Here is a 27,631-nt window from a genome sequence, read left to right as displayed (position 1 = left end):
AATATTAGTTCAATGAAATAAAACCCATCAAATTTTTATAGTTTTATATTTTTAACTCCCAGTTAAAAGGTCTTCCCCATTCTTAATGCATCAAAGAGTCTCTTATTTTTATCTTTTTTTTTATCAAGTGAAACTTAAATCCACCTGAAATTTAAGTATATGACTAAGGTAATAAATATTTATGTAAATGCATGGTCATATCAGATTTTTGTTCCTTAGATTAATAAAACTTCTTTCAGGTTTAAATGAAACACAATAAATTGTACCTACTGTAAACACTCAGCAATATAAAATTTTAAAAAGTAATATTCTTTTCTTGAGGGGAGGGTGGTTATCAGGCTGTGCTCGGGGCATACTCCTGACTCTGTTTTCAGGGGTTTTATTGGTGGTATTCAGGGAACTGTATCTAGTGGCAGGGATAGAACTGGAGTTGGCTGCATGTAAGACAAGTGCCTAAACCCTTTTACTATCTCTCTAGCTCTGAAAAATAAAAATGTTTACCATTGCCAGATAGATTATATATAGAATAGAATTACCAAGATATAGAATTTCCTCTGAAAGTACTCCCTTGCCTCTTCCTTCACCAATGCATCACCCCAATCAGGAGAAAACTACTCTTTCACTCTAACACTGTAGATGGACTTTGCTAATTATTGAAATTAATTCAAATGTAATCAAACCATACTCTTTCTTATCTAACTTCTTGATTTCCATGTAAATTTTCTAATTAAACATGTTACTGTATAAGAAAACAATGGAAGCTGATATTTCCCAATACTTGCCAGGTAGTCTGATATGGGCTGATACCTCTGTGGAATTCTCTGGAAATAGGGTAGGGACAGATTAACCTTTCTGCATGAACCACAGCAGCCCAGGGCTACACCCAATACACTTCCACAGAAATGGCCCAGCTCCTTGACCTAATCTTATCAAAGTGCCAAGCCACCAAATGTTTTTCAGATCTGTAAAGCCTGGACTGCACAGCAACTTTATTAACACAGGACACCTGGTGGGAAAGTTACAGAGCAATTTATGGAACTCAATGAGCCCAAACAGTTAACACAAAAGACTCAATTAGCACTAACCGTAGCCCAGTAAATCCTTAGACACTGACTTTAGTAACACCATTGAGACATATAGCAATCATTTCAAGTTGACCCTTGTTGATCAAAGTTATGATAATTCCTTTTGCCTTTGTGTTGTAACACAAATGAAGTAAACTTGTTTGTGTCTGAAAGGAGACAGGCTATGGTGGTAGATGGCAATAGGGAATATTGGTGAAGGGAAGATCACACTGATGGTGGGATTGGTGATGGAACATTTAATGCCTGGAGAAAAAAAACTATTGAGATCAACTTGGTAATTTACAATGTTATAATAAAAATTTATTTTAAAAAGCATGTTTCTGAGTGTGGTTTATAATGGTATAAATATTACTGTTTTATGCTTACAAGTCTACTGTATCACACCACCAAAGTGCCAATATCTATTCACCACTGTTCCAGGCCCCTCCACTCCTCATTCACGAATTTGAGGTTCTTCCAGGCTGTAGTAATTTCTAGCATGTCAATCCTTTCTGTTCTATAAAAGAAATATGCCACTCTTTTTTTTTTTTGATCTATCAGCCTGTTGATGGACCATTGAATTGTTTACATTTTGAAACTATTGAAGGTGAATTCACAATGAGAATTCTTGTGTATGCTTGCGTGGAAATTTTCAGTCATAAAGAAAGTCTTTGTCAGCTCTGTATATTGTGAATAACTTCTCTGTGGCTTTTCTATTCACTTTCCTTATGGCATATTTTGTTTAGCAAAAGACTTGATAATGAAGATCAATTTATTTTTTATGATTATTATCTTTCATTGCACTAAACATCTTCTCTTCGAAGAGGAGTAATATTTTCCTTCAGTTTTCTTCTAAGAAGACTCTAGTCCTCATCTAAATGTGTTTAATTTGCTTCAACTACTTTGTGTATCTATATTGTGAAGTAGAAATAAAAATGCAACCATAATTTGATATTCAGTTTCTTATCTGGTTCAGCAACATTTTAAAGAGTTATTTCTTTTTCTCACTGACTTGCTTTATAACTTGTCAAAAAATCAATCAGCCACCAACATGTGAGTTATTTCTAGACTTCTATTATTTTTCATGATTCATTCGCCAGTATTACATTGTATTAATTATATAAGCATCATAATAACTTGTACAATTTGCACTCTCATGGTCAATAAATAAGAGTACTGTTTTTAATATATATAAAATGCATTTGTTATCAAGTTGATTTTTTTAATTTGATAAATAGAAAAAATAAAATGGTACCTCATGTATTTTAAATTTACATTTTCTTTTCAATGATTGACGTTGAACAATTTTTCTTATTTTAGATGTCTATTGTAATTGTATCTTTTATAGGCTGTTTTTCTCAGATATCATTGATTTGATATAGAATTAGTGACTTTTGAATAGTGTCTTAAATTTCTCTTTTTGCTTTATTATCAGAACCTCCCCCACAGTGCATGGTGGTCTAGGGTCCTTCTGATGATGCTTGATCCAGCAGTGTGGGCCTAATGGTTCAGTCCCCAATGCTGGTGATGCAGACCAGTTCTGGCTCAGCATTGCTTGAGAAACTATGTGATTCCAGGGATCAAACTCAGGGTCTTACACATGCAAAGCCTGGGCTCAATCCTTTTGGAGCTGTCTGCAAAATCCTGGATTTTCTTTTAGTGTGTTTTTGTTTGAGGGAAAACCCCTGTGTTTCTGAGGATTGAGAGGGCTACTGTTGCTTTAATGTTTGGAAATCAGTCCCAGCAGAATGTGGTGTGGAATAATAATACCCAGGACTCCTGATTGCAATATAAGTACTCTAGTCTTTTGAGCTATCGTCTCCCAGACTTTGATTTCTTAGCTTATAATAATTATTAGAAAGAGCTTACTCCAAATTTATATGTAAAAAGATGTTGACAAGTTATATACAGAGGGGACTGGTTACACTAGCAGTCCAGAGGACAAAGGGGAGAAGTATGGGATGCATGCTGGGAATAGGGGCAAAGGGAGGTCAACACTGATGGTAGGGAATTGCCCTAATACACTGTCACTATGCACCTTTTTTTTGTTTTGTTTTGTTTTGTTTTGTTTTTTGGGCCACACTTGTTTGATGCTCAGGGATTACTCCTGGCTAAGCGCTCAGAAATTGCCCCTGGCTTGGGGGAACCATATGGGATGCCGGGGATCGAACCGTGGTCCTTCCTTGGCTAGCACTTGCAAGGCAGATACCTTACTTCTAGCGCCACCTCAGCGGTCCCTCTATGCACCTTAAATATAACTGTGAAAGACTTGTAATTCACATCAGTCCCAATAAAAATTATTTTAAAAATAAGAATAAAAAATAAAAATCTGTTGATAGCATATTTATTTTATTTTTTATTTAAATTTTTGAGCAACTATTCATTTTTCCTACTATTCAGCAAGAGGCATGATGCCAACATACTTGTCTTATCTTCCCCCAAATGATTAAGAAATGTCCCCAAATCACATATGACAATCTATCTTTTCCTCACTTATTTGTCATATAATGAATACAATTTAGTTTGAAGCCTTTTATTATCTTCATTTTTGCAGTTTTGTTTTGTTTTGTTTTGTTTTGGGGCTACACCAGCTGTGTTCAAGGCTTACTCTTGGCTCTGCACTCAGGGATCACTTCAGACTGGGCTTAGGGAACTATGTGGTGTTGGGGTGATTAAAACCAGGTTGGAGCCTATCTGCTGTACTATCTCTCCAGTCCCAAAACTTCTATGCCATTGGCCTCTCTGGCTATTCAAACATCAATATATGCAACCATGTAATCCTAGCCCTAATCCTATTTTCATTATATCAGTTCTAAAATACATTTAATGCCTAAAAGAAGTAGGCTTCTAGTGACTTTTCAACACTGTCCTAACTCGTTTTATATTTCCTCATAAAAATAATAATTATTTTGTTTGAGTTGGAAAAAATTTAAGAGATATCAATAAATTTATAAATTTATTGTATAGATACATGGCTTTTTAGAATAGTAAATTAAAATTTTCTATTTACTTATTTTTTTATACTTTGTTTTTTGTGCCATACTCTACTCAGCTATACCCATGCCAGGGCTTAATTCTGTCTCTGTGCTCAAGGATTACTCCTAGCAGAGCTCAGGGGACCATATGCAGTGTTGGGTTTTGAACTGAAGTCAGCTGCATAAAAGGCCAGGGCCTCACCTGCTATACTATCTCTCCAGACCCTAAATGCCTTATTTAGTTCAAGACACAATAAATATTTTTAACTTATTTAATTATATGGGTCCATTTAATATTTTATTCATGTAACTAAACTTTTATGAACTGAACTTATTTCTGAATATTATATACTTACCTGTTGGTACTATGGTTAATTTGTGTTTCCTTCCAATAGATGAAATGTAGAATAGCAAACATCAGCTATAGTTCATGTCCTAGCCCCCAGAACATTTGAATATGTCAGACTATATCAGCTGACCATAAAATAAGATTTCTTTTTAGAATATCTGAGTGAGTGATTATAATCAGAAGAGTCCTAAAGGAAGGAAGAGGATTAAAGAACCAGTACCAGGGCAAAGCTCTATGAAAAAACATGAGTTGGTATTTGCTAACTTTGAAGATAGAAGGTATAGGAATGGCAAGAGAAACATTCTCTCTAGAATTAGATCCTTCCTAAAGGATCAAAAACAAACAACTTTCTTAAGAAAATGTTGAGTAAGTATTCTTCAGGAAGAACATGCATAACTTGCAACAGATTCTATTTAAACAACACATATAAAGAGACACTATGGTAATCATTTAGCTCAAGTCGATCATACACAAACACTGAACACTGAAAAGGTCATCAAATGTGTTTTAGAAAATCAAAAGGAAATACATTCCTTATTAGCAGCCCAGCCTCACCTAGAAAACGGAAATGGAAATCAAATAGTTATCTCAGCAGGCATTTCATGTAAAGTGAACAATTGAATCCATCCTCACAATGTCCTAAGAATGAAAATGGGAGAATTGGTTAGGCCGGCACAAATGAAAGACTGACTTATAAATTCACCAATAATTATTGGATGTTAATAGTTTCCCTTTTCTAAAGAAGAAAGGAAAAGAAGGATAAACTTCTTCCTGGTCACACTCAATACAGGTGGTGAGGTCAACGAGGACTTAATGGGCATAATATACTCACAACTGCTTAATAATGGATGCTGTTGGATCTGTGACGACAGATCCTTTTGAAGGCATAAGATGAAGCTCCGGATCCAATGGCAAGTAGTCGTTGTGATGGGTAATACCTTAATAACTGCCTAAATGCACATTTTTATGAGACGTGTTAATGCTCTTCTCAGGCAAATAAAAAGCAGACTAATGAGATGTTCCTCTGGGATTTAATATAAACATTAGAAAGGAAAACATCCTGCCTACTATGACACCCCCTTAGAGGAAAGGCTATATAAACACTTCAAAGGAGAAATTGCCAAGAGGTTTGGAATTTAGATTCAGTCTTCAGTAGCTGAGCTTTCTACCCCATCACTGGAACCACAGATTTTAAAGAAAATCAAAATTGGATATGCACTATGGATACTAAGGGTTGTACAACAACTAAATCTTCATCCACATCTTGTAAAAACTGCTCTGGGATTACAAATTTTGAGATCCTCTCTTCCGACTCCAGCTGTCAGCATGGTGGTCTCCAATTCAACAGCTGCCAACCAATTAGCCATGATGGAAGAACTCCCCAATGCCAGGGATGCCAATTCACTCCTTGCCTCTGTTTCACCCCTGTCTGCTTAGTAAGAAACTTTACCTGTCTTTCTCTGGATGATTTCGGCTGGTGTGGTGAAGGGATCAACAGCAATGAGAAAGAGAGCCTACAAATCTTGAACAGTCGCCTTGCTAACTACTTGGGTAAAGTCCGGATGCTGGAACAAGAAAATGTAGAACTAGAACGTAAAATCCAGGAAGAGAGCAACAAAATGCTCCCTGCTATATGTCCTAATTACCGGGCCTACTACGAGGTGATTGAGGAGCTCCAGCAGAAGGTAAGAATCTTAGAAATCTATATAATCAAGCTGTGAGCTAGCACTCTTATGGAAACTGCCATTCTCTACATCTTAATATGTTCAAGTTACCATTTTGCTTGAGAAGTATTTGGTAGAAGGAGATATTTTTGAAGGAAACTGTCATCTTGACCTAGTATTCAGTTTTATCATTTTTTTTCCTTTCTTTTTTGAGATATACCCTGTCATTATAGTCAAAGGATTCAGGATCAAAATGTGTTTACAACTTGTTGCTGTCGTTTTCTTTAACAAAAATAAGAAAACAGGGATCACAACAGATAGATTTTTAGTGAGTTTCTGCATTTATTTTCCCCTTGGATCTCATTTTATCATTTTTAATTTGTTTGATTAATTTCTTCTGACACCAAACCTTACATTCCTTATTGAGAGTGTTATGTTGCTGCTACGTTGGATTTACTCCATTTTATTTGTTTAATATTTACTGAGCAAAACAGCAATAGTGCACCCAACATTATAACATTATTCTAAACTCTAGTAAAATATTGATATACTAGGAGACCCTGTCCTCATGTTGTCTGTATTCAAGAGGACTGTGGTCTGTTATTACAAATTTAGAGTGGATCATATATTTTAGTAGCACAAAAGAAACAAGAGATTCTATTGTAATATTTGTGAGCATTTTAGGAAGTAAACAAAAACTCAATTCTCCAACAATTCCTGAGTTTCCGGCATATCTATGAGAAATAGAATTAGAGTTCCTCTGTTAATTGAAACACATACAAGTCTGTTGTTTTGTAAAACAAGAAATCTTGGTGCTTGCCTCATTTGTGTATAAAATTTCTTAATTCTAGATCTTGTGTACCAAGGCTGAGAATTCCAGGCTGGTCTCACAAATTGACAATGCCAAACTGACTGCTGATGATTTGAAAGCCAAGTAAGCACATGAGCGCTGTCACTCATGACAGAATTCACCCTGCCTCCAATGCTAAAATCTATTATCCTTATATCTATTAACCTCCTCTGTAGTATGCTCTAGACCAGGGAGAATTCATAGTCAATAAATCATTCATTTTAATAACTACTCACAAGTAAACCTTACACAATTTTCTAATATATGAATTCTCTGATTACCTAAACAAGAGGTCCAGACTAAATAGGAAAGATATATTGGTACCCCATTTAAGGCAATAAAACTGTAGTTTCATGAATTCCATTTATTAATCTAAAGACAGATAACTAGTACAAGACAGAGTCAAAACTTGAACACAAGTTTCCCACGTCCTAGTTCAATGTTCTTTTTACTTAAACTATATTACCTCAGACAGAAGAAGAAATTAATTTTTCATCTCAAAAAATTATATGGTCTGTAGAGATAGTAAAATATTTGCTTTCCATGGTAGATGTCCCAGGTTTAATCTGCAGCACCCATAAATTCCCTAAGCCCACCAGGAATAATCCTTAAGCACAGAGCTAAGATTAATCCCTGAGCACCACTAGGTGTGGCCCCCAAATAGACAAGCAAACAAATGCATCATTCTAAAAAACTAGTTTAGGGATAATATTTAAGTAATAATGTTTATCAATGTTTGCACCTCTAAAGAGAACAAAGCCCAAGATTGAAACACGGTAAAGGAAGGGGGGAAGCAAAGGGGAGTTTTAGTTGACTTGATTCACACTATCTTTTGCTATTTTTCTTTTAATGTTTATTTCTAAAGATATGAAGCTGAACTGTCCCTACGCCAGCTAGCAGAGGCAGATACCAATAGCTTAAAGCGCATTCTGGATATACTGACCCTGGGCAAGGCTGACTTGGAGGCACGAGTCCAGTCTCTGAAGGAGGAACTCCTTTGTCTCAAAACCAACCATGAAAAGGTTAGAGAAAAACTGAGTCACTAGTTTCTAGAAAAACTCTAATGCCTTTGTGTTGATCTTGACAGAAAAAGTCCCCATTTGATAGTACAGTTTGTGTTTGTTTGTTGGTTGATCCTGACAATAACTATCTCTATTACCAAAGAGTTCCAGTATCTGAAGTCCCTGGTGTCCACCACAGCTTTTCTAGGAGAGGAAGTAGCCCAATTTTTTTGTCCTTACAGATTTCCATCTATTTTGTGGGCTTCTCTATATAATTTTTTCTACTATGGCTGTAAGTCAATATTGCCATGAATCTATATTGACATCATAGAGACTAAAGTGATCCAAGCTAAGTGCTCCCTCTGCAGCTTCACCCATGACCAACACTAAAGTGGTGCACATTTCTTAAAATCCTAAGCTTGCTAATAGATTGCATCTCATTTGGGACATATTTGAATATATTAATCATGTCTAAAAAAATAACATTTGGAGTGTCTAAGTAACTTTTAGAGTGACCCAATAGTATCTCTAGATCATGGCATTCCCTTATTGGGGGGCTTTGTTTCAAAAGCAATTAGAATATTGCAGCCAAATTGAAACAAGATCAACAACTTATCTTATTTTTGTCAATAAGTAACTTTTCACATTCTCTTTCTTTCTGTAGGAAATCACTTCCTTGCAGAGTCAGCTGGGGCACAGACTCAACATTGAAGTAACTGCTGCTCCTTCTGTTGACTTAAACAGAGTTCTCCAAGAAATGAGGTGTCACTATGAGTCTATCATGGAGACAAATCGTAAAGATGTGGAAGAATGGTTCAACATGCAGGTGGGGAGAAAAATTCCAAATCAGCTGACTTTATGTTTCCAGGAGCCCTTTAACCAGTCACAAGTTGCTGCAGAACAACATGTCCCTTGACTGTGTTTCAGATGGAGGAGCTGAAGCAGCAGATAGTCACCAACTCTCAAGAGCAGCAGAGCTACCAAAAGGAGATCATGGAACTGAGACGCATGAAGAATGCTCTGGAGATTGAACTGCAGGCCCAGCAACAAATGGTATCTGGCAAGCACCCCACGCCTGGTAAAGCCAGGATGGCTATTAGGCCTGACATCTATGTGGTGGAATGTTTCATAAATTGGATCCTTCAAAACAAAAGTATCCAAGGTCAAAAAACAAAAAAGAAATTGTGGTCAAATAAGCCTGTTTAAACAATTGGCCCTTCCTGAAAGACTTTAATGGAATGAGCTATACTGTGAACCTCCAAAACTGGTATATATGGAGTTCAGCATTTCAAAACTTATTTGGCTGTGAATACCTTTTTTAAAGAGCATCTGATGACAATAATGATAATGGCTTGCCCTTTGGGAAACTCTAAGAGAGCATTTTATTATGCATGAAGCAATATTACAAACTATAATAGTACATATTTCTCACATTATAAGGAAGCAGACATTATTATTATTATTAAGTCAATTGCAGATGAGACTCAAAATCAGGTGATTTTTTTCCCAAGCCAAATTCAAAGGGAGTGTCACCTTAACTATTTTTATAAATAGTGTTATCAATGTCTTGAGACTTCAAATATTTGTCAGAAGTCACACACACACACACACACACACACACACACACACACACACACACTCACACATGAGCAGGAATTCAAATTCCTGAGTTTCTTTCGCCTCTTTGCATTGTTTCTCTAAAGTAAGAAATTATTTAATACTCTATCTAAGCAGTATTAGAAAGATCTTGCCTCAAAACTGGTTTTGCCCCAGGTTAGGCATGTGACTACAGGAAACTCATACATTTAACCTCTAGAATCTCAGTTTTTCTCCAACAGAATAATGAGAAAATTATAAAATTCTATATCTATAAATTTACAGAAAAGAGCTTTAACCACTAAAGTTCAAGTCTCATTTCTCATCTTTAAAGGAATGAATTGATTTGGGAATTATTGATGACTCAATGTTACTTTTTTGCTTCTGAAGGTATAACTTAAGAATGAAGAATTACGCTAATGAATTTTAATGTCTGGTTTGAATATTTAGGGGGGGGGCACACCCAGCAATGCTTAGAAGTTATTTCTGGCTCTGCACTCAGGACTCATTCCTGATGCTGCTCAAAGTACCATTTGGGATGCCAGGGATCAAATCTGGGTCAGCCAAGAGCGATTCAAATGCCCTATCCACTGCACTCTTGCTCTGGTCCTCACATGGGAATATTTTTCTCTCATAGGTAGGAGAATAAAGTAGGAGATTAACCAATTAAAAGAAGAGAAGGATAAACTGACACAGAAGCATGCTTTAGCATAGTTGTTGATATTGTTTTCAGATTTAGTTGAGGAGGAGATAATAATAGGGCTTGAAGATTCATTAATACCTGTCACAAAGAATCTATTGTTTCAAATGATTCAGATAACCAGTGACCTGGGTTTAATGGAATAATCATTATAAATTCTAATTTTGTTTTTCCTTTCTGGTAGAGAGATTCCCAAGAAGGCATCCTGACTGAGACAGAGGCCCACTACACAAGCTTGCTGGCCCAGTTCCAATGCCTCATTGACAACTTGGAGGCACAGCTGGCAAAGATACGGTGTACCCTGGAAAGAGAGAACCAAGAATATGGGGTTCTGCTGGATGTCAAGTCACAGCTGGAGTGTGAGATTGCTACATACCGCAGCCTTCTTGAGAACTCAGATAACAAGTATGTCAAATGTAAAAGATTTCATAAGAAAGAAGTTTGCACACTTATGCATTGTCACTGAGAAAAGGCATCTTCTTGTGGATGATGGGGAGCTTGTACGAAAAGAATTCTATACTTGAACTTTGAGACTTACTTAGTCCAAAAACTTTGAGCTGCTGATTAGCTTAGCTAAACTATTATGAAGAAACACTGTGCCAAGTCCATGCCTGATAGGTTCTTTAGCTTCGTAGAATTTTAGAAGTCACTAAGAGAGAAGTAGGGTCTTCCATAATAAATATTCCTGGTGACTTACAGATTCCCATCACCACCATCCCACCCCTATGATAAATTTGGACTTTTCATGAGATTAAACAGCATAACTCTGCTACCTTTGGAGGAGCATTCTGCTTAGGATAAAATTCTTAACCCTGCCCTAGCCACTTGTCCCTATTGTGCTTATTGTCCCTTATTGTCTTATTGTTCTTATATGTTGGTTTCAATATCTTAATAGAAGTTGCGGCTTTTATTTCTATTTATTTGGGTTGGGCACACTGGCGATGGCCAGGGATTACTCCTGACTTTGAGCTCATGAATCAATCCTGGCAGGCTGAAGCGACCGTTTGGGGTGCCAGGGATATAACCTGGGTCAGCCACATGCAGGGTAAAGGCCCTACCCACTGTACTATTGCTGCAGAAGTTGCAACTTTTAAATGATAATATATAATAAACTCACTAGTGGCAAAAGCAATTTGTCAAACACTGAAGGGTAGACTTAGCTACTATTTCTATGTTGATCTTGCTTTCACAAAATAATCAGGAAGCCCTCTTCACGTATTTTCTTAAGCTGAAGTGAATGAACATGTCATAAATCTTTCAAGAAAAATAGCACTTTCTAACTCCAATATTCTAAAGATTTTTAGGCACTCTGAGGGCCCTTTGAAACTTCCAGATAAAATCATGAAGAACACCTCTTTATATAAATCATAAGTAAGATTATGACAGATTCTCTAAAAAGCAAAGTATCTCATTAACTTCATTTCCTCCAATAATAATCCCCTAAACTGGTTCCTAGCACTGTTGATCTGTGAGTTTAGTTTACATTATATCATCCTAGGTTGAAGAATAAAAGCTTGAGAGAGGTGAACTGAATTTCCTGCAGTCCAGCCATTATGTGATAAATGACAGTAGGGTGCCGCCACCCAGTCTTTGACTCCTGGCATGATATTTCTCCATAACACTGTAGTCTTGATTGCAATGGCAGTTTACATAGCCTACTACCTCTAAGCCTATCCTGCTGCTTTCCCATCACTCAGTTCTGATTCATTTTCTTCCACAACGTGAATGACTAAGCATTTGGATAAGTGCTTTGCTTTGAGTGACACTTGTTGAAAAATTAACCACTGTCGTTTTTCTCCATGGTGTCTTCTATGCTCTTCTTGTTGTTTCCTAGGCTTCCCTGTAATCCATGTGCCACCAAATGTGAGCCTTCCACTTGCATTCACAACAAGGCCAGAGTGAGGGAATGCACAGCTCCAGTTTGTACATCAATCTCAGCTCCCCGTGTTATGTGTGAGCCCTGCTGTACCTATGAGGCCCTGACTCGGTTACTGGTGAAAATCTGCACCATCACTGAAGAGATCAAGGATGGGAAAGTCATCTCTTCTCACGAGCATGTGCAGCCTTGCTATATCATCCGATCTGTCAAAATCTAACATCACAAGGTGATGAAAATGACCCTCATGCATGAAAGAGACCAATACTTGTGCCTGCAGAAAGGTTTAAGAACTCCCCAGTCCCTTAAGGTACTTAGTTTCTTACTACTATTACTATAGTGGGTCTCCATGGCTGGATAGAAAAATCTGTCATTCTGCTACAGCCCTAAATTGCTGCTGTTAACATGATAATAAATGGCATTTCTCTGGAAGCACATTGTATGTTTATCAGAGGGACAGGCAGCAACTTATGAATGCCCTGGAAGGTGACCTACATCAAATGACTCTACAGATGATGGGCAGGTTTCTCTTTTGTTTACTCAGGTCTTGTTTACTTACATTCCTCTTTAGAGCCAGCCAGACAAGTTCTAGGATTGTTTTTGGCTATGGTACAATGAAGGTGAAAAATCTACAACCTTCCAATCTCATTCTTGGAATATCGAAAGATACCTATAGGGAAACAGCATAAACAAAGAAAAAGATTTTTGTGATTTAGTTTCTGGAATGGACAGTTAAAAATATAAATTTTGTTGAACTCTTGTTTCAATGATTTTATTCACACTCACCTACTTCAGCTTCCCTCCAAACATTTTTAAGGATGCTCATGTTTAGTTTTGTTTTATTTTCCAAAACTTGTTGAAACATTTAAGCTCCCCAAATATTTTTTTATAGAAAATCAGAAATAGTTGTGGAGAGTGAATTCAGAGCATTTTAAGAAATGGTCTGTGTCATTTCATTTAATGTGTCCTATTTCTCTTTATGTTCTCTAGGGACTGGGAGTTGGTTTTGATGATTTGAAAAGAACATATTGCTATAACACTCAAGTTATTACCCTGCGCCTTTCTCTACCTGGGACAGATGACCATACAAAAATTAATAACTTCGATCTATCCATCAGAGAAAAATGAACAGGATATTGACAACTTGTACCAAAAAAAAAAAAACATCATAAATCATTGTGGCTGGCAAGTATGAGGCAATCTCCATAAAAGAAGAGATCATTTACATACCAGCCAAGGTCAGGGTTTCTCATAGCTTCCTAGCTTCTTACAGGCAGAGAATTTGAGTCATTCTCTACAAAAAAAATTTTGGACATTTCCGAGCTTTAGTTAATCATTTCAAATGAGATAGAAAGTAAAATCAAAAGGACTGAAGATTGAACATTTCCACTTCCTAACTGTGACTAACCGGGCAAAATATTTAGCTTTCATCAAATTTAATTTCCTTATTTGTCCAAGAAGGAGCATACCTAATTCACAGGGCTCTTCCAAGGATCAAATGAAAATGCTTCTGTCATGCAACTTTATTCATGGAAAAAAACATTGCCCAAGTGTTATTTTTATATATGCTTTGCTTCTAGATCCCATCCTAGACCTAGTTGTATCATTGTTGTCACCAGTTAAGATGCTTTCCTCTTGAGTGTACTTATACAGTCATGATTCTGGTGTTTCCATCTTGGATAGCTTGTGAGGGGGTGGGGGTGAAAATAGAACAAGCTTGCCTGTGACCAAACTCACAACCTACTCAATAAGGCATTTATGAAGTTGTACGATATGTTTTGGGTATCCAGTGATGGCTGGTACCCACATCAAAGACAAAAGCTAAGTTAATTGCTTTACTCAGTAATCCACTTCCTTCAGATAAGTAGCAATTTACACCCAGCAAATGGAATGCAGAACTCCCTGAAGGAACTCCTTTCTGTCAATAATTTCTCCCATACCTCACTGCCCAGATTACTCTGAGCAGCATTTAGCTTCCCGATAAAAGTCTTTCCCAAACAGAAGCATGCAAATCTGGAAATAAAAAAACTGGGGATTAGATTTAGTAACCAATCCTCAGACTAGTCAGTCTCTATACATGACTGTGAGAGAAAGGAACATGACATTGGAAGCCATATTGGTACCCAACTGGAAGAGCTGAATGGGATAATAGTGGTGAAAGGTTCTTAGAAACTCAAAATAGGGGCTGGAGTGGTGGCACAGTAGTAAGGCATTTGCCTTGCATGCAGCTGACCTAGAATGGACTACGGTTCGATCCTCTGGGCGTCCCATATGGTACCCCAAGCCAGGAGCGATTTCTGAGCACATAGCTAGGAGTAATCCCTGAGCATCTCCCAGATGTGGCCAAAATCCCCCCCCCATCCAAAAAAAAAAAAAAAGAAAAGAAAAGAAAGAAAAGAAACTACAAAATGCTATGCAGAAGGAATTTTTGTTCCCTACATCGAAGACCAGTCAGATTGTCTTTTCCTACTTTCTTTCTTTGTTTCTGATCTGCAGAAGATTCCACATGCACCATCTACAACATGAACAGGATAATCAATCAACGAGAAGTCAGAGCTGTACAGTTGATTCTGCAGTCTGATTCCAACAGGATTCAAGGCTTAGAAACTTCAGTGAACTCAAACTATCTTTCCTAGGGCCAATGCAGAAATGGCCTAATTTGTCCCAGAAATAGGACCTCTTCCTCCCACTTAGAGCAAAGTGTCCTAGTGCCTTCCATGATAAATATAAATTACAAGCATCAAGGTAAAGAGGAAGTCTGACCTCTCAAAGACTTTTAAAAATTGTCTTTTCTAAATAAGGAAATTTGAGATTATCTGCTTAGACCTTCCTAAGTGAAGGGTCAAATCTTTTAACTATCCTAAGATTAAAATTTTACCAGGAAGCTTAAACAAAATTCTGGATAGCCAAAGGAGAGAGTTAAGCAGATTATTTTACACTGCTCAAAATAAGCTTGTGGCTGGGATAAACTGGGAGGTTTACGTAGAGATAAAGGGAGCTTTCAAAAAAGCATAATTCAGTCATACTTCAAAAGATAGCCATGAAATTAGGAATCAACCTGGTTCCCTTGAGCCTGAATTCAAATCCCACCTCTGCTTCACGGAGAGATCTCAAGGTAGTTATTAAACCTTCCTGAGACTTACTTTAGTCATCTGTGAAATGGGAAGAGTAGCATCTACCCTCAGATCATTAAGAAAATTAAACAAATTGAAAATGTAAAAACACTGATAAGGAGATAAGAAAAATAGCACATCTTCAACATATGTGAAAAGTTAAAGTATGGTCATTATTCATAAAAATGTAATACCAGCATGTATTTGGAAAGAAAAGATATTGGTTGAAGAACTATTAACGTCAGCAAACACACATGATAGCTGTAACATGCTGAGTATTTTTTGTTTATTATACACCAAGCCTAGGCTCAACCTTTCACAGCATAGGAGCTTTCTCTAGCCTTCCGCCTTGCCCCACAGGTAGCTCTTGCTAATCCTGTCTCTGTAGGATGAATCTCAGCTTAAGTACATGAGTGTCCCTAAAAAAGTGGCAGAAATTGGTGCCAAAAAGTGCATGAGAAACCACTACTAATAGCATTATAAACCAGAAAAATCTCAATTAAAATAAATCAAATTATATTTTAAAAAGCAGAGCCAGGATTCAGGCCCAGATCTCTCTGATGCTTAGATTTACACTGTAAGCCAATAGGCTTCATTATAGATGCTTGGACCAAGTATATGTAAGTTTCTGTTGTCTATTGCACTAAGGCAGGACCCTTTCTCCAAGTTAATAAAATCCTAGAGAGATACAGTTATTCAGAGCATTGGCTCCATAGATCGAGATGGTTTTCTCTTGGCCAGAATCTATTTCAGATAGAAAAGGGACAAATCCATGTGGTAGTCCAACATTATATTTCCAAACAAAGAAAATTTGGAGATATAGCTCTCTAAAGACTGTCAATCACACTGACAGGAAGCCTGCATAAAAAAAGGAGCATAGAGAGCAGAATAATGGCACTGCATCTTTTTCTCCTTTGCCTCTTAATTCTAACTGCCTTCCCAGTCATTCAGCCGGGCCCATGGACTTCTTCCTCATACAACAGGATGAATATCATCATCAATTTCTGCTTAAAAAATATCTTACTTTTTTTGTCAAGAAAATTTAAGCTAATGATAACCTCTTTTATTATTTTCAACTAGGTTTTCTCTGGTTTACTCATAAATCATCTATCTCCAAATCCCCTGGGGAGGGCCGGAGAATAGCACAGCTGTAAGGCATTTGCTTTGCGTATGGCCTACCTGGGACAGACCCAGGTTCAATCCCTGGATCCACATGGTCTCCCAAGCCTGCCAGGAGTGATTTCTGAGTGCAGATCCAGGAATAAACTCTGAGTGCTGCCAAGTGTGACCGAACCCCCCCCCCCAAAAAATCTCCTGGGGAGTTTGTAAAAGTCAGTTTCATTAAATATATCCTAGACCACCAGTGTTCAAACCTCCAGATTGGGAGTTGGCAACACAAATTTCCACGAAATTTTTAGCTGAAGTTTGTGTGAAAAGCAACAAGACATACCAAGACTATCTGGAAATCTCCAAACCCATCTGGAAGTAAAATATCATAAAGGAAGGGATCATATTTCCACTTTCAAATTATATTAAAAAATAATGTTTATCCAAATAGTGTGGTGTTGGGATATAAGAGATTACATACAGATCAATGGCTCTAAAGAAAACTCACACATATGTAAACAATAAATGACAAAGGAGATAAGAATATGAAATGCTATAAGAAAAATATCTGGGCCCGGAGAGATAGCACAGCGGCGTTTGCCTTGCAAGCAGCCGATCCAGGACCAAAGGTGATTGGTTCGAATCCTGGTGCCCCACATGGTCCCCCGTGCCTGCCAGGAGCTATTTCTGAGCAGACAGCCAGGAGTAACCCCTGAGCACCACCGGGTGTGGCCCAAAAACCAAAAAAAGAAAAAGAAAAATATCTTTAATTAGTTACATTAGAAAAATGGGTAGCCCCATATAAAAGAATAAAACCAGGTCACTATTTTCCATCATATATAGCTCAGAGTGAAGTATAGACTTGATATAAGACCTGAAATCTTAAAATACTTGGAAGAAAACAGGTGGCAAACTTTTGAACAAGACTGGTGTCTTTTTGAATAGTACCCAACTAATTATTGGGAAACAAAATCAAAAGTAAGTTTAAAGGACTATATGTATCAAATTTAAAAAACTTCTTATGGGACTAGCCAGATACTATGTGGTTAGGACACATGCCTTGCACATAAACAGCCCAGGTGTGATCTCTGATATACCAAATGATCCCCTGAGGGATCACCACTAGTGAGGGCAGAGCCAGGAGTGAGTCCAGAACAAAAATTAAACAAACAAATAGTTTAAAATATAAATAAAAACATTCTGAAAAATACAAAAGCCATCATTAAACTAAAAAGGTAACCTCATGAGTGGAAAAGATATTTGCAAGTCAGATATCAGAAAGTGGTTAATTTTAAACATAAATACAGAACTTATACAACTTAACAATAGAATAGGCATATAGACAACTGTATATGTAGTGGACAGAGGGTCTGATCAGGGACTTCTCCAAAGAACGTAATAGATGGCCAATAGACAATGAAAAGGCATTCATAATCTATTATTAGGAAATGCAAATCAAAACCACAATGAGCAATTACCTCATAGTTGTTCAAATGTTATCAGAAACCCCAAATGTTAGTGCAAATAGGGAGAAAAAAGGGATCCTTATGCACAGAGATGCATGTATATCTATGTTCATCACAATAGTCAAGTTCTGGAAACAAACGAAGTGTTCATCATCAAATTAATCGGTAAAGAACTTGTGGTCTATGCACATGCGCACATATACACAAACAAATAGAATACCACATTAAAAAGTAGAAAACCAGGGCTGGAGCAATAGCACAGCAGTAGGGCATTTTTCTTGCATGTAACCGATCCAGGACTGACCAGGGCTTGATCCCTAGCTTCACATATGGTCCTCTGAGGCCGCCCGGAATAATTTCTGAGCACAGAGCCAGGAGTAACACCTAAGTGCCTCCCCATAAGTGCCTCCGGGTATGGTGCAAAGTAAGATAAAATAAAATAAAATATAAAAAAAGATGAAACCCTATCATTTTTAACCAAATGGATGCCAGAAAGTATTACTTTTATTGAAATAATTCAGACAAAGAAAGTTGAAGACCATATGTAATAGAAAAATGAATGGATAAAACAAAATAAAAAACAAGTTTTTATGCTATGAAAGAAAAGAGTGCTTAGCATAATGGAAAGTGGAAATAGAGTATATACGTTGGGTTAAAAAAAAAGAATCAATTGTGTTGTTATATATAGAAATCCAAATTTTGGTGATGAGCCTAACATAGTATAATAGATGTTGATATATACATATATATATATATATATATCAGTACATCTCCTGAAGCTAATGTAATATTATAAACCAATGCTACTTTAATAAAAATGATATCTACTGTTTTATATTGATAATTTCCATATACTGTAAAGTTCTGGATGACTAACAGCCTTTTTCAGCTGTCTTTGAGATTCTGACACTAGCTAGTAGCTAACCAACCTTGCAAACCATTTCTTCTTCATGTTTCTACCCATTTATTTATACAGTAGGATTTATAGATACATTAGGGGAAAGCTCATTTAATAATTTACTTAATTCTCATAATACCACCTTATATAGCTATTATTTATAGTCCTACTTTACAGGTAAGGAACCAAAAAAACATAACTCATCCAATGATCAATATCAATATTTTATTGTAAACAGTTTGATTTCTTTAAAAGGGTCAAACTGCACCTGATATCTTCATCAATATCTAATAAAAGAGAAATTTTCCCAATAGCAACAGATTTTTATACAACTCCTCAGAGCACCTTTTTCCATTTGTCTCTGCGTCTAAAGAAACATGGAACCTTTAGGCCTCGTATGAGCAATACTATTGTTTTCTACAGGCACCATCTTGGACAGCAGCTCTGTAAAAATATATTGTCTGTCTAGCCTACATCTGTAAACAGTAATTGATACTAAATACATCCTTCAACAACCCCTCTCTTCTAAAGGCAATTGTCTTCTAAAGGCAATTAAATGCTATCCATAAGATCTTTAAGTTCTTTAGATGTTAATGGTCGTACGTAGTTATTAGTATTGTTTTAAATTAAAGTTTTAACTAAAATAAAAGAAAACACTCTCTCTGAGAGGAAAAGAGAATGAGCTTAAAATTACATTCATAGGAAAGAAAAGTTTTCTATTAATAAGAAGAGAGACTAACTCCATCCCTATGGAGAGTTATTGGTCTGAGGCAGCAAGTATGCTGTAGATTAATGCGGGCACCAGCAGACCTGGATGAACTGTCTAACACTGTCTCTTGGAGGAAACAAATCCTTTGACTTTTTGGCTGGTGAGAAATTTCTGGTCAATGCGTTCATACATGATTCATAGTCTTCACAGAAACAGCCCACACACCAGTTCAAATAGGAACAGCCCTATTTGGCAACAAAGAAAAGAATTAGGCTAAATTATCATTTCAGGAACTGAACACTGTACTTACAGAGTTTTTTTAGTTGATGATTTTCAGTAGCCATTGGCCACAACTCACATGCTCATAAAATGCCAATATTTATAAACATCTCAATTATAGTGCCAAAAGTAGCAGCATTACTCAGCATCTTGGTCCTCCACTCTTCCATATCCTCTTTTCGTCTTCTCTTTCTTCTCCTTTTTCCTCCTCTCTCACACTACATAACAATGCTACACATAACAATAAAGGTTAGCATAATAGTAGTCCTTGCAAAAAATGAGACCAGTTTCTCTTATAATTTCTTAAAAATAGAGTAAGTTTCCAGTTTTCTTCTCTGTATCTTTCTCTAAGTAATTAAATAATCAAGAAAGTCTTTCTTCTAATTCAGAAGCCAAAATCTCCAATATCATGACAAATTATGATGAGCCAGTGGGCCTAGCAGGTGCTTGAAAGTTGTCCAAAGAAGTATTATACTATTCACTTCATTGAATGACCCTTGGAGAAGCAATATTACTGGTCCAAAACATGTAGAAAAGGCCACACTTGGGGCTTCGTTTTTCCAAATGCATGTAGGAAGGAAGAATTAGAGGAAGGGAAGGGAGGAGGGAAAGAGAGAGGAAGGAAGGAAGGAAGGAAGGAAGGAAGGAAGGAAGGAAGGAAGGAAGGAAGGAAGGAAGGAAGGAAGGAAGGAAGGAAGGAAGGAAGGAAGGAAGGAAGGAAGGAAGGAAGGAAGGAAGGAAGGAAGGAAGGAAGGGATGGAGGGAGGGAAGGAGAGAGGGGGGAGGGAGAAAGGGAGGGAGGAAGGAAGGAGGGAGGGGGGAAGGAAGGAAGGAAGGGAGGGAGGGAGGGAGGGAGGGAGGGAGGGAGGGAGGGAGGGAGGGAGGGAGGAAAGAAGGAAGGAAGGAAGGGAGGGAAGAAAGGAAGGAAGGAAGAAGGAAGGAAGGAAGGAAGGAAGGAAGGAAGGGAGGGAGGGAGGGAGGGAGGGAGGGAGGGAGGGAGGGAGGAAGGGAGGAAGGGAGGGAGGAAGGAAGGAAGGGAGGAAGGGAAGAAGGAAGAAAGGGAGGGAGGGAGGGAGGGAGGGAGGAAGGAAGGGAGGAAGGGAGGGAGGAAGGAAGGAAGGGAAGAAGGAAGGGAGGGAGGAAGGAAGGAAGGGAAGGAGGAAGGGAGGGAGGAAGGAAGGAGGGAGGGAGGTAAGAAGGAAGGAAGGGAAGGAGAAAGGGAGGGAGGAAGGAAGGAAGGAAGGAAGGAAGGAAGGAAGGAAGGAAGGAAGGAAGGAAGGAAGGAAGGAAGGAAGGAAGGAAGGAAGGAAGGAAGGAAGGGAGGGAGGGAGGGAGGGAGGGAGGGAGGGAGGGAGGGAGGGAGGGAGGGAGGGAGACCTGGATTCTTCTAATGTACTAGAAAAGGAGGAAGAGAATAGAGAACTTAGGACATCTCTAGTCAGGAAGCAGAAGCAAGTGCCAAGTAGAAACAGATACTTGAAACTGGGCTTGTCAGGTCTGATTTCTAGTCTTGCCTCCTACTGTGAGCTCTTGAGTGAGTTCCTTCACCCTTTGTCTCACTTCCTCATTCTTTAAATGAGGCACTGAAAACATCCACCACAGAGGACTTTAATGATGACATTGATTAAAGCTCTCAGAGCGTGTCTGGCGCCCAGCAAAGTCATGAGTATGACTTCATCCTTGTGTTGCGAGAGTCTTACACACAGTTCACAAAAGAGTCACCTGAGAGCCAATAGCACACTTCATTCAGGCTGGCAATGTCAAGTCAGACAGGGCCCTGCTGGCAACCAATGAACGCATAATATTAAGGAGAGAATCTTTCTTTTTTTTTATTATTTTCTATTGGGAGTGAGTGAGTGTTGGATCACACTCAGTGGTACTCAGGACTGACTTCTGGCTCTGTTCTCAGGAATTTCTCCTAGCGGTGCTCAGGGGACCATATGTGGTGATGGAGATTGAGCATATTATTGACCATGCTAGCTCTCTGGTCCCACTTATAAATTTTATTTTTTGAGTATTTTGATAGATATGAGTAAGTAGTTAATACATAGTTCAATTCTCCTGTTTTCAGAATTTTGTGGTGCTCTGTTGTAAAGGATTGCCTCATAACACATTGGAAAGTCAACTGGAAGATGGCTCATAAAAACTGTTTGAAGCAAGTTCTATAATAAAACAATGAATTCTCTGAAGAAAGTATCAGAAGGCCCCCTCAGGCCTGAGAATTAATGTGGTGTTGCCAACACATAATTCAACTGATTAGGTCCCTGCAGGGCATTTTGGGGTTTTCAGAGTAAATAAATAGGAAGCATAATGTGTCCTCTACTCAATAAAAAAAAAAATCTCACTTGAACTTTAAACTGAAGACAATGCTAAACTTTTTATAAAAATCATCTCATTTAATTCTCACAATAAAACTCTGAAATTTTATTGTAAAGCTCCCACCCTAATAGACATTAACCATTTTGCTAAGCATGACCATAAAAGAAAAAAGTTAGACAAAGGTATGTTTCCTGTGACTCCAAAGGCTCTGATCTTGCCTCCAAATTAGATGATGCAGCATGTAAGGTATAAATTGTTAAGGAAATTAGGAAGCCCTAAAGGGGAAAAACCTTTAAAACAACTCAGGGATATTTCCTCTCATTCTGTCCAGGAAGGAATAAAGAAGAATGTGGTCATGTTTGCACATACAGATCAAGGGAGTTCTTCAGGCTTCATTCCTGAAAACATGACATTTTAGGGCTGGGGACCAATCAGAGGACTTAAATACAAGCTTTGGCACATGTGAGACCCCCAAATTAATTCCCTGATACTGCATGACATCATGATACCCTCTACCTAGCATCATTAGGTGTATAACTTGTAGCCTCTGAACACTGCTGGGTATGGCCCTGGTGGCTACCAGCATAGCACAGTTCAAGTGTTAAAATACCAAACCCCACTGAATTATCTCTGATTGTGGCCCCCAGGTTCCCTGAGGAACCTTCTGAGGCTGCCTTCCAACATTTACAAAATCCCTAAAATACTGCATTTCTTTCTCTGTCTCTGTTTCTCTTTGCCTCTGTATCTCTCTGTCTCTCTATGTCTCTGTCTCTCTCTGACTCTCTTAAACTATCTCCATTGCAATGTGCTTCTTTATAGGTGACATAGAAGGTGCTTGGCTTGTGGAGCTTTAGAGCTACAGATAGGATCTTCTCTTTATGTTAAATTTATACATTTGCATTCTGGCTTATTCATCAAGCCCTTAAGAGTTAGGTTACTACAAGTAGTCACCTGAAAATCCCTTTGAGGTCTCATTTCTAATCCTATTCATAGTCATGCTGAGCCCGGGATTCAAAAAGTGACTAAATTATTTGTGTTATCAACAAATGAGTTGTGGCTTCATCAGAAATTGTAGGGCTGATGACAACACTGAAATAAAAGATAATAGGCTTAGGGTAAGAGTAGAAGCAGCATGGCTGTGTCTGTGAACTCACAGAAGACACTGCAAAGATACAGAATATGAGGAAGGAAATGGTAAATTCTCATCTGGAACAGACAAAGACAGACATCCAGAGTGACCCATCCGAAGTCATCATGTCCAGTTGTACAGTTTATAGCACTGTCTTTTGTCACTAATGATACTAAGTGTTTGTTGTAAACAGCAATTAGTGATGGAGAAACTCATGGTTGAAGTATCTCTGTCTGAGAGGAGGGACTATGAAGAAGAGAGACAAGTTTGGGTTGTCCCTTGGTTCCTGGCTGTTCCTTGACCTGGATTTCAGGAAGTCTTAATTTTATGCAATTTTATGCTTCTTCAGTAGAATCATTTAAAAAATGTTTAATTCCATGAGCTTTGATTTCTATAATTTTGTGTGATATAAACGATAGCTTAATTTCCAAGTTAAAAGTCTACACCTAATGGTGTTGGGAAGGAGGGATCATGGTGTCATGTAGTATCAGAGATTGAATTTGGGGCCTCACATGTGCCAAATCTTGTATTCCAGTCCTCTGATTGGTCCCCAGCCCTAAAATGTCATGTTTTCAGGAATGAAGCCTTAAGAACTCCCTTGATCTGTATGTGCAAACATGACCACATTCTTCTTCATTCCTTCCTGGACAGAATGAGAGGAAATATCCCTGAGTTGTTTTAAAACACAAAGCTTGTATTTTAGTCCTCTCCTTGATCTCTAGACCTAAAAATCCAAGTTAAAAGACTAGAGATATAGTACAGAAGTTAAGGCACTTCGATTGGATGCAACTGATTTGGTTCCAAATATAACCACCATATATTGTCCCATGAGCAATATTGGGAGCTAACCCAAGCACAAAGCTAAGAATAGACCTTATACTCTACCAGCCATGACCCCCAAATCTCCCCAAGGTAATAAAATAAATAAAATTGTGCATAATTTGACACGTACATTTTGGAGTCAGTACCACCATCTTCACTGGTATGTTAATCAAAAAAGATTGCATTTTGCATATGTGTATTTCAAATATTTTATAAATTATATATAAAAATGTCTTTTCCTGGGGCTGGAATGGTGGTGCAAGTGGTAGGGCGTTTGCCTTGTACATGGCTAACCTATGATGGACCGTGGTTCGATCCCCCGTGTCCCATATGGTCCCCCAAGCCAGGAGCAATTTCTGAGTGTATAACCAGAAGTAACTCCTGAGCATCACCAGGTGTGGTCTCCCCCCAAAAAATGTTTTGTTCCCTAGGGGCCGAACTAATAGCAGAGCAGTAGTTTGCTTTGTATGCAGCCAATCTAGGACAGACCTTGGTTCCATCTCCCAGCGTCCCATATGGTCCATCAAGCCAGGAGCAATTTCTGAGTGCATAGCCAGTAGTAATCCCTGAGTGTCACTGGGTGTGGCCCAAAAAGTAAAAAAAAAAAAAAAAAAGGTCTGTTCCCTAATTTTCCCCATTTGTCTGCAAAAATTTTATTTAGATTTCTGTGTAACTCTGGCTTAATTAAAATTAGTTAAAATCAAATTAGTGTTACTGTTTAGCATTTTGATGTACAAGGTTACGACACTTTGATTGACTTAAGATCCTATCTGACAGTATTAGATACTTCTAGTCCATCACCTCCTTCCACCCTCTCCACCTTACTCAGTTGCTTGGCAACCTCTGTTTTGTAATCAAGAATTAGTAATCATTTGACATCATCTATCCCCTTATTTTGGGTCTGAACACTATACATAAGTGAAATTATCTTTTTCTTCTGACTTACTTCACATAACACGAGGTCCTCCATCCAGTTGCAGAGAAAAGCAAGATTTCCATTTTTCTTACAGCAGTGTAGTATTCCATTGTGTATATGTTTACCACAGCTTCTTTATCCATTCATCTGACATTGAACACCTGGGTTATTTCTAGATACTGGTTATTGTTTTTAGTGCTGCAATGAACATAGGTGTGCATGCATCTTTTCAAATGAACGTTTTTGTGCCAAGACCCAAGTTGCTGGATCATGAGAAAGTTCCATTTGCAGTTCTTAAAAGAGTCTCCAAATTGTGTCCAAGAAGCTGAATCAGACAACATTCCCACCAACAATATTTAACCTTCATCAAAAGCCAATTACTAGAGCTCCTATTTATATATTATACTTATAAATTCTTGCTATCTTAATTTTCTCCTGCCACTGTAACAAATTAACACAGATGTTGTGGCCTAACACAAGGTAAATTTATGGCGCTACAGTTTTATGTTTCTTAAGTTTGACATAAGTTTCACTAAGTTAGAATCAAGGTATTATTAGCAGAACCTTGTTTCCTGGAAATCCTAGGAAACAAGCTGTGCCCTTATTTTTAAGCTTTGAAGACTTCCATATTGGTTTTAGTACCTGTGGCCCTTTCAAAATTGGTCATTTTCTAACTGCTAATTCATTCTTCATCACTTTTTTTTCCAATGCCAAATGATTCTTGTGCCACCCTCTCCCATTCGTTTTGTTGGTTTGGTTTGGTTTGGTTTGGTTTTGGGAGGACCACACTCAGCATCACTCAGGAGTTACTTTTGGGTCTGTGCTCACAAATAGCTCCTGGCAGGCTTAGGGAACCATATGGGATGCAGGAGATCAAACCCTGGTCTGTCCCAGGTCAACCCACATTCAAGGCAAATGCCCTACTGCTGTGCGATTGCTCTGGCCCCTCCCTCTCCTATTCTTAAAGACATTTATGATATGTCAAGCTCGCATGAATAACTCAAGATAATATCTCTACTTAAAGTTCAGTCTAAAGATACCATTACAGCTGGGTCGTATGGGAGCTCGGTTTCCAGTTTTTGGAGGAATCTCCATATTGCTTTCCATAAAGGTTGAACTAGACGGCATTCCCACCAGCAGTGGATAAGAGTTCCTTTCTCTCCACATTCCCGCCAACACTGTTTGTTCTCATTCTTTGTGATGTGTGCCAATCTCTGGGGTGTGAGGTGGTACCTCATAGTTGTTTTGATTTGCATCTCCCTGATGATTAGTGATGTGGAGCATTTTTTCATGTGTCTTTTGGCCATTTTTTATTTCTTCTTTGTCAAAGTGTTTGTCCATTTCTTCTCCCCATTTTTTGATGGGATTAGATGTTTTTTTCTTGTAAATTTCTGTCAGTACCTTGTATATTTTGGAGATTAGCCCCTTGTCTGATGGGTATTGGGTGAATAGTTTCTCCCACTCAGTGGGGGCTCTTGTATCCTGGGCGCTATTTCTTTTGAGGTGCAGAAACTTCTCAGTTTAATATATTCCCATCTGTTAATCTCTGCTTTCACTTGCTTGGAGAGTGCAGTTTCCTCCTTGAATATGCCTGTAGTCTCAATGTCCTGGAGTGTTTACCTATGTGTTGTTCTATGTATCTTATGGTTTTGGGTCTGATATTGAGGTCTTTCATCCATTTGGATTTAACCTTCGTACATGATGTTAGTGGGGGTCTAAGTTCGATTTTTTGCAAGTGGCTAGCCAGTTGTGCCAACACCACTTGTTGAAGAGGCTTTCTTTGCTCCATTTAGGATTTCTTGCTCCTTTATCAAAAATTAGGTGATTGTATGTCTGGGGAACATTCTCTGAGTATTCAAGCCTATTCCACTGATCTGAGGGCCTGTCTTTATTCCAATACCATGTTGTTTTGATAACTAGGAACACAAAAACACAATACAAAAATCCCTTCCATACACCTATATTCATTGCAGCATTATTTACCATAGCAAGACTCTGGAAACAGCCAAGATACCCTTTAACAGATGAATGGCTAAAGAAACTGTGGTACATATACACAATGAAATATTATGCAGCTGTCAGGAGAGATGAAGTCATGAAATTTTCCTATACATGGATGGACATGGAATCTATTATGCTGAGCGAAATAAGTCAGAGAGAGAGAGAAAGATGCAGAATGGTCTCACTCAGCTATGGGTTTTAAGAAAAATGAAAGACATTCTTGTAATAACAACTTTCAGACACGAAAGGAAAAGAGCTGGAAGTAACAGCTCACCTCATGAAGCTCACCACAAACAGGGATGAGTTTAGTTAGAGAAATAACTACGTTTTGAACTATCCTAATAATGAGAATGTACGAGGGAAATAGAAAGCCTGTCTAGAGTACAGGTGGGGGTCGGGTGGGGAGGAGGGAGATTTGGGACATTGGTGATGGGAATGTTGCACTGGTGATGGGTGGTGTTCTTTACATGACTGAAACCCAAACACAATCATGTATGTTAATAAAGTTGTTTAAATAAAAAAAAAAATGGGCGGGGAAGGTGGCGCTAGAGGTAAGGCGTCTGCCTTGCATGCTCTAGCGTAGGACGGACCGTGATTCGATCCCCTGGCGTCCCAGATGGTCTCCCCAAACCAGGGGCGATTTCTGAGCCCATAGCCAGGAGTAACCCCTGAGCATCAAACAGGTGTGGCCCAAAGACCAAAAAAATAAAAAATAAAAAAATAAAGATACCAATACACCAATACACTTCGCAACATTCAGCAGCTCATTTTTTTCCACAGCAACAATGATATTATTG

General features: G+C 38.1%; 1 protein-coding gene across 1 annotated transcript; it reads left to right on the top strand.

The window, feature by feature from the left end:
* Positions 1-5,608: 5,608 nt before the first annotated feature.
* Positions 5,609-12,295, top strand: KRT39 (keratin 39). Its single transcript, XM_049779811.1, has 7 exons — positions 5,609-6,073; positions 6,904-6,986; positions 7,768-7,924; positions 8,568-8,729; positions 8,831-8,956; positions 10,384-10,604; positions 12,034-12,295. Exons 1-7 carry the CDS (start codon positions 5,609-5,611, stop codon positions 12,293-12,295), a joined length of 1,476 nt encoding a protein of 491 aa, XP_049635768.1.
* Positions 12,296-27,631: the final 15,336 nt, after the last annotated feature.

The sequence above is a fragment of the Suncus etruscus genome, chromosome 1 (genome assembly GCF_024139225.1).
Source record: "Suncus etruscus isolate mSunEtr1 chromosome 1, mSunEtr1.pri.cur, whole genome shotgun sequence".
Taxonomy (NCBI): Eukaryota; Metazoa; Chordata; class Mammalia; order Eulipotyphla; family Soricidae; genus Suncus; species Suncus etruscus.
This window is presented reverse-complemented; position numbering and strand designations above follow the sequence as displayed.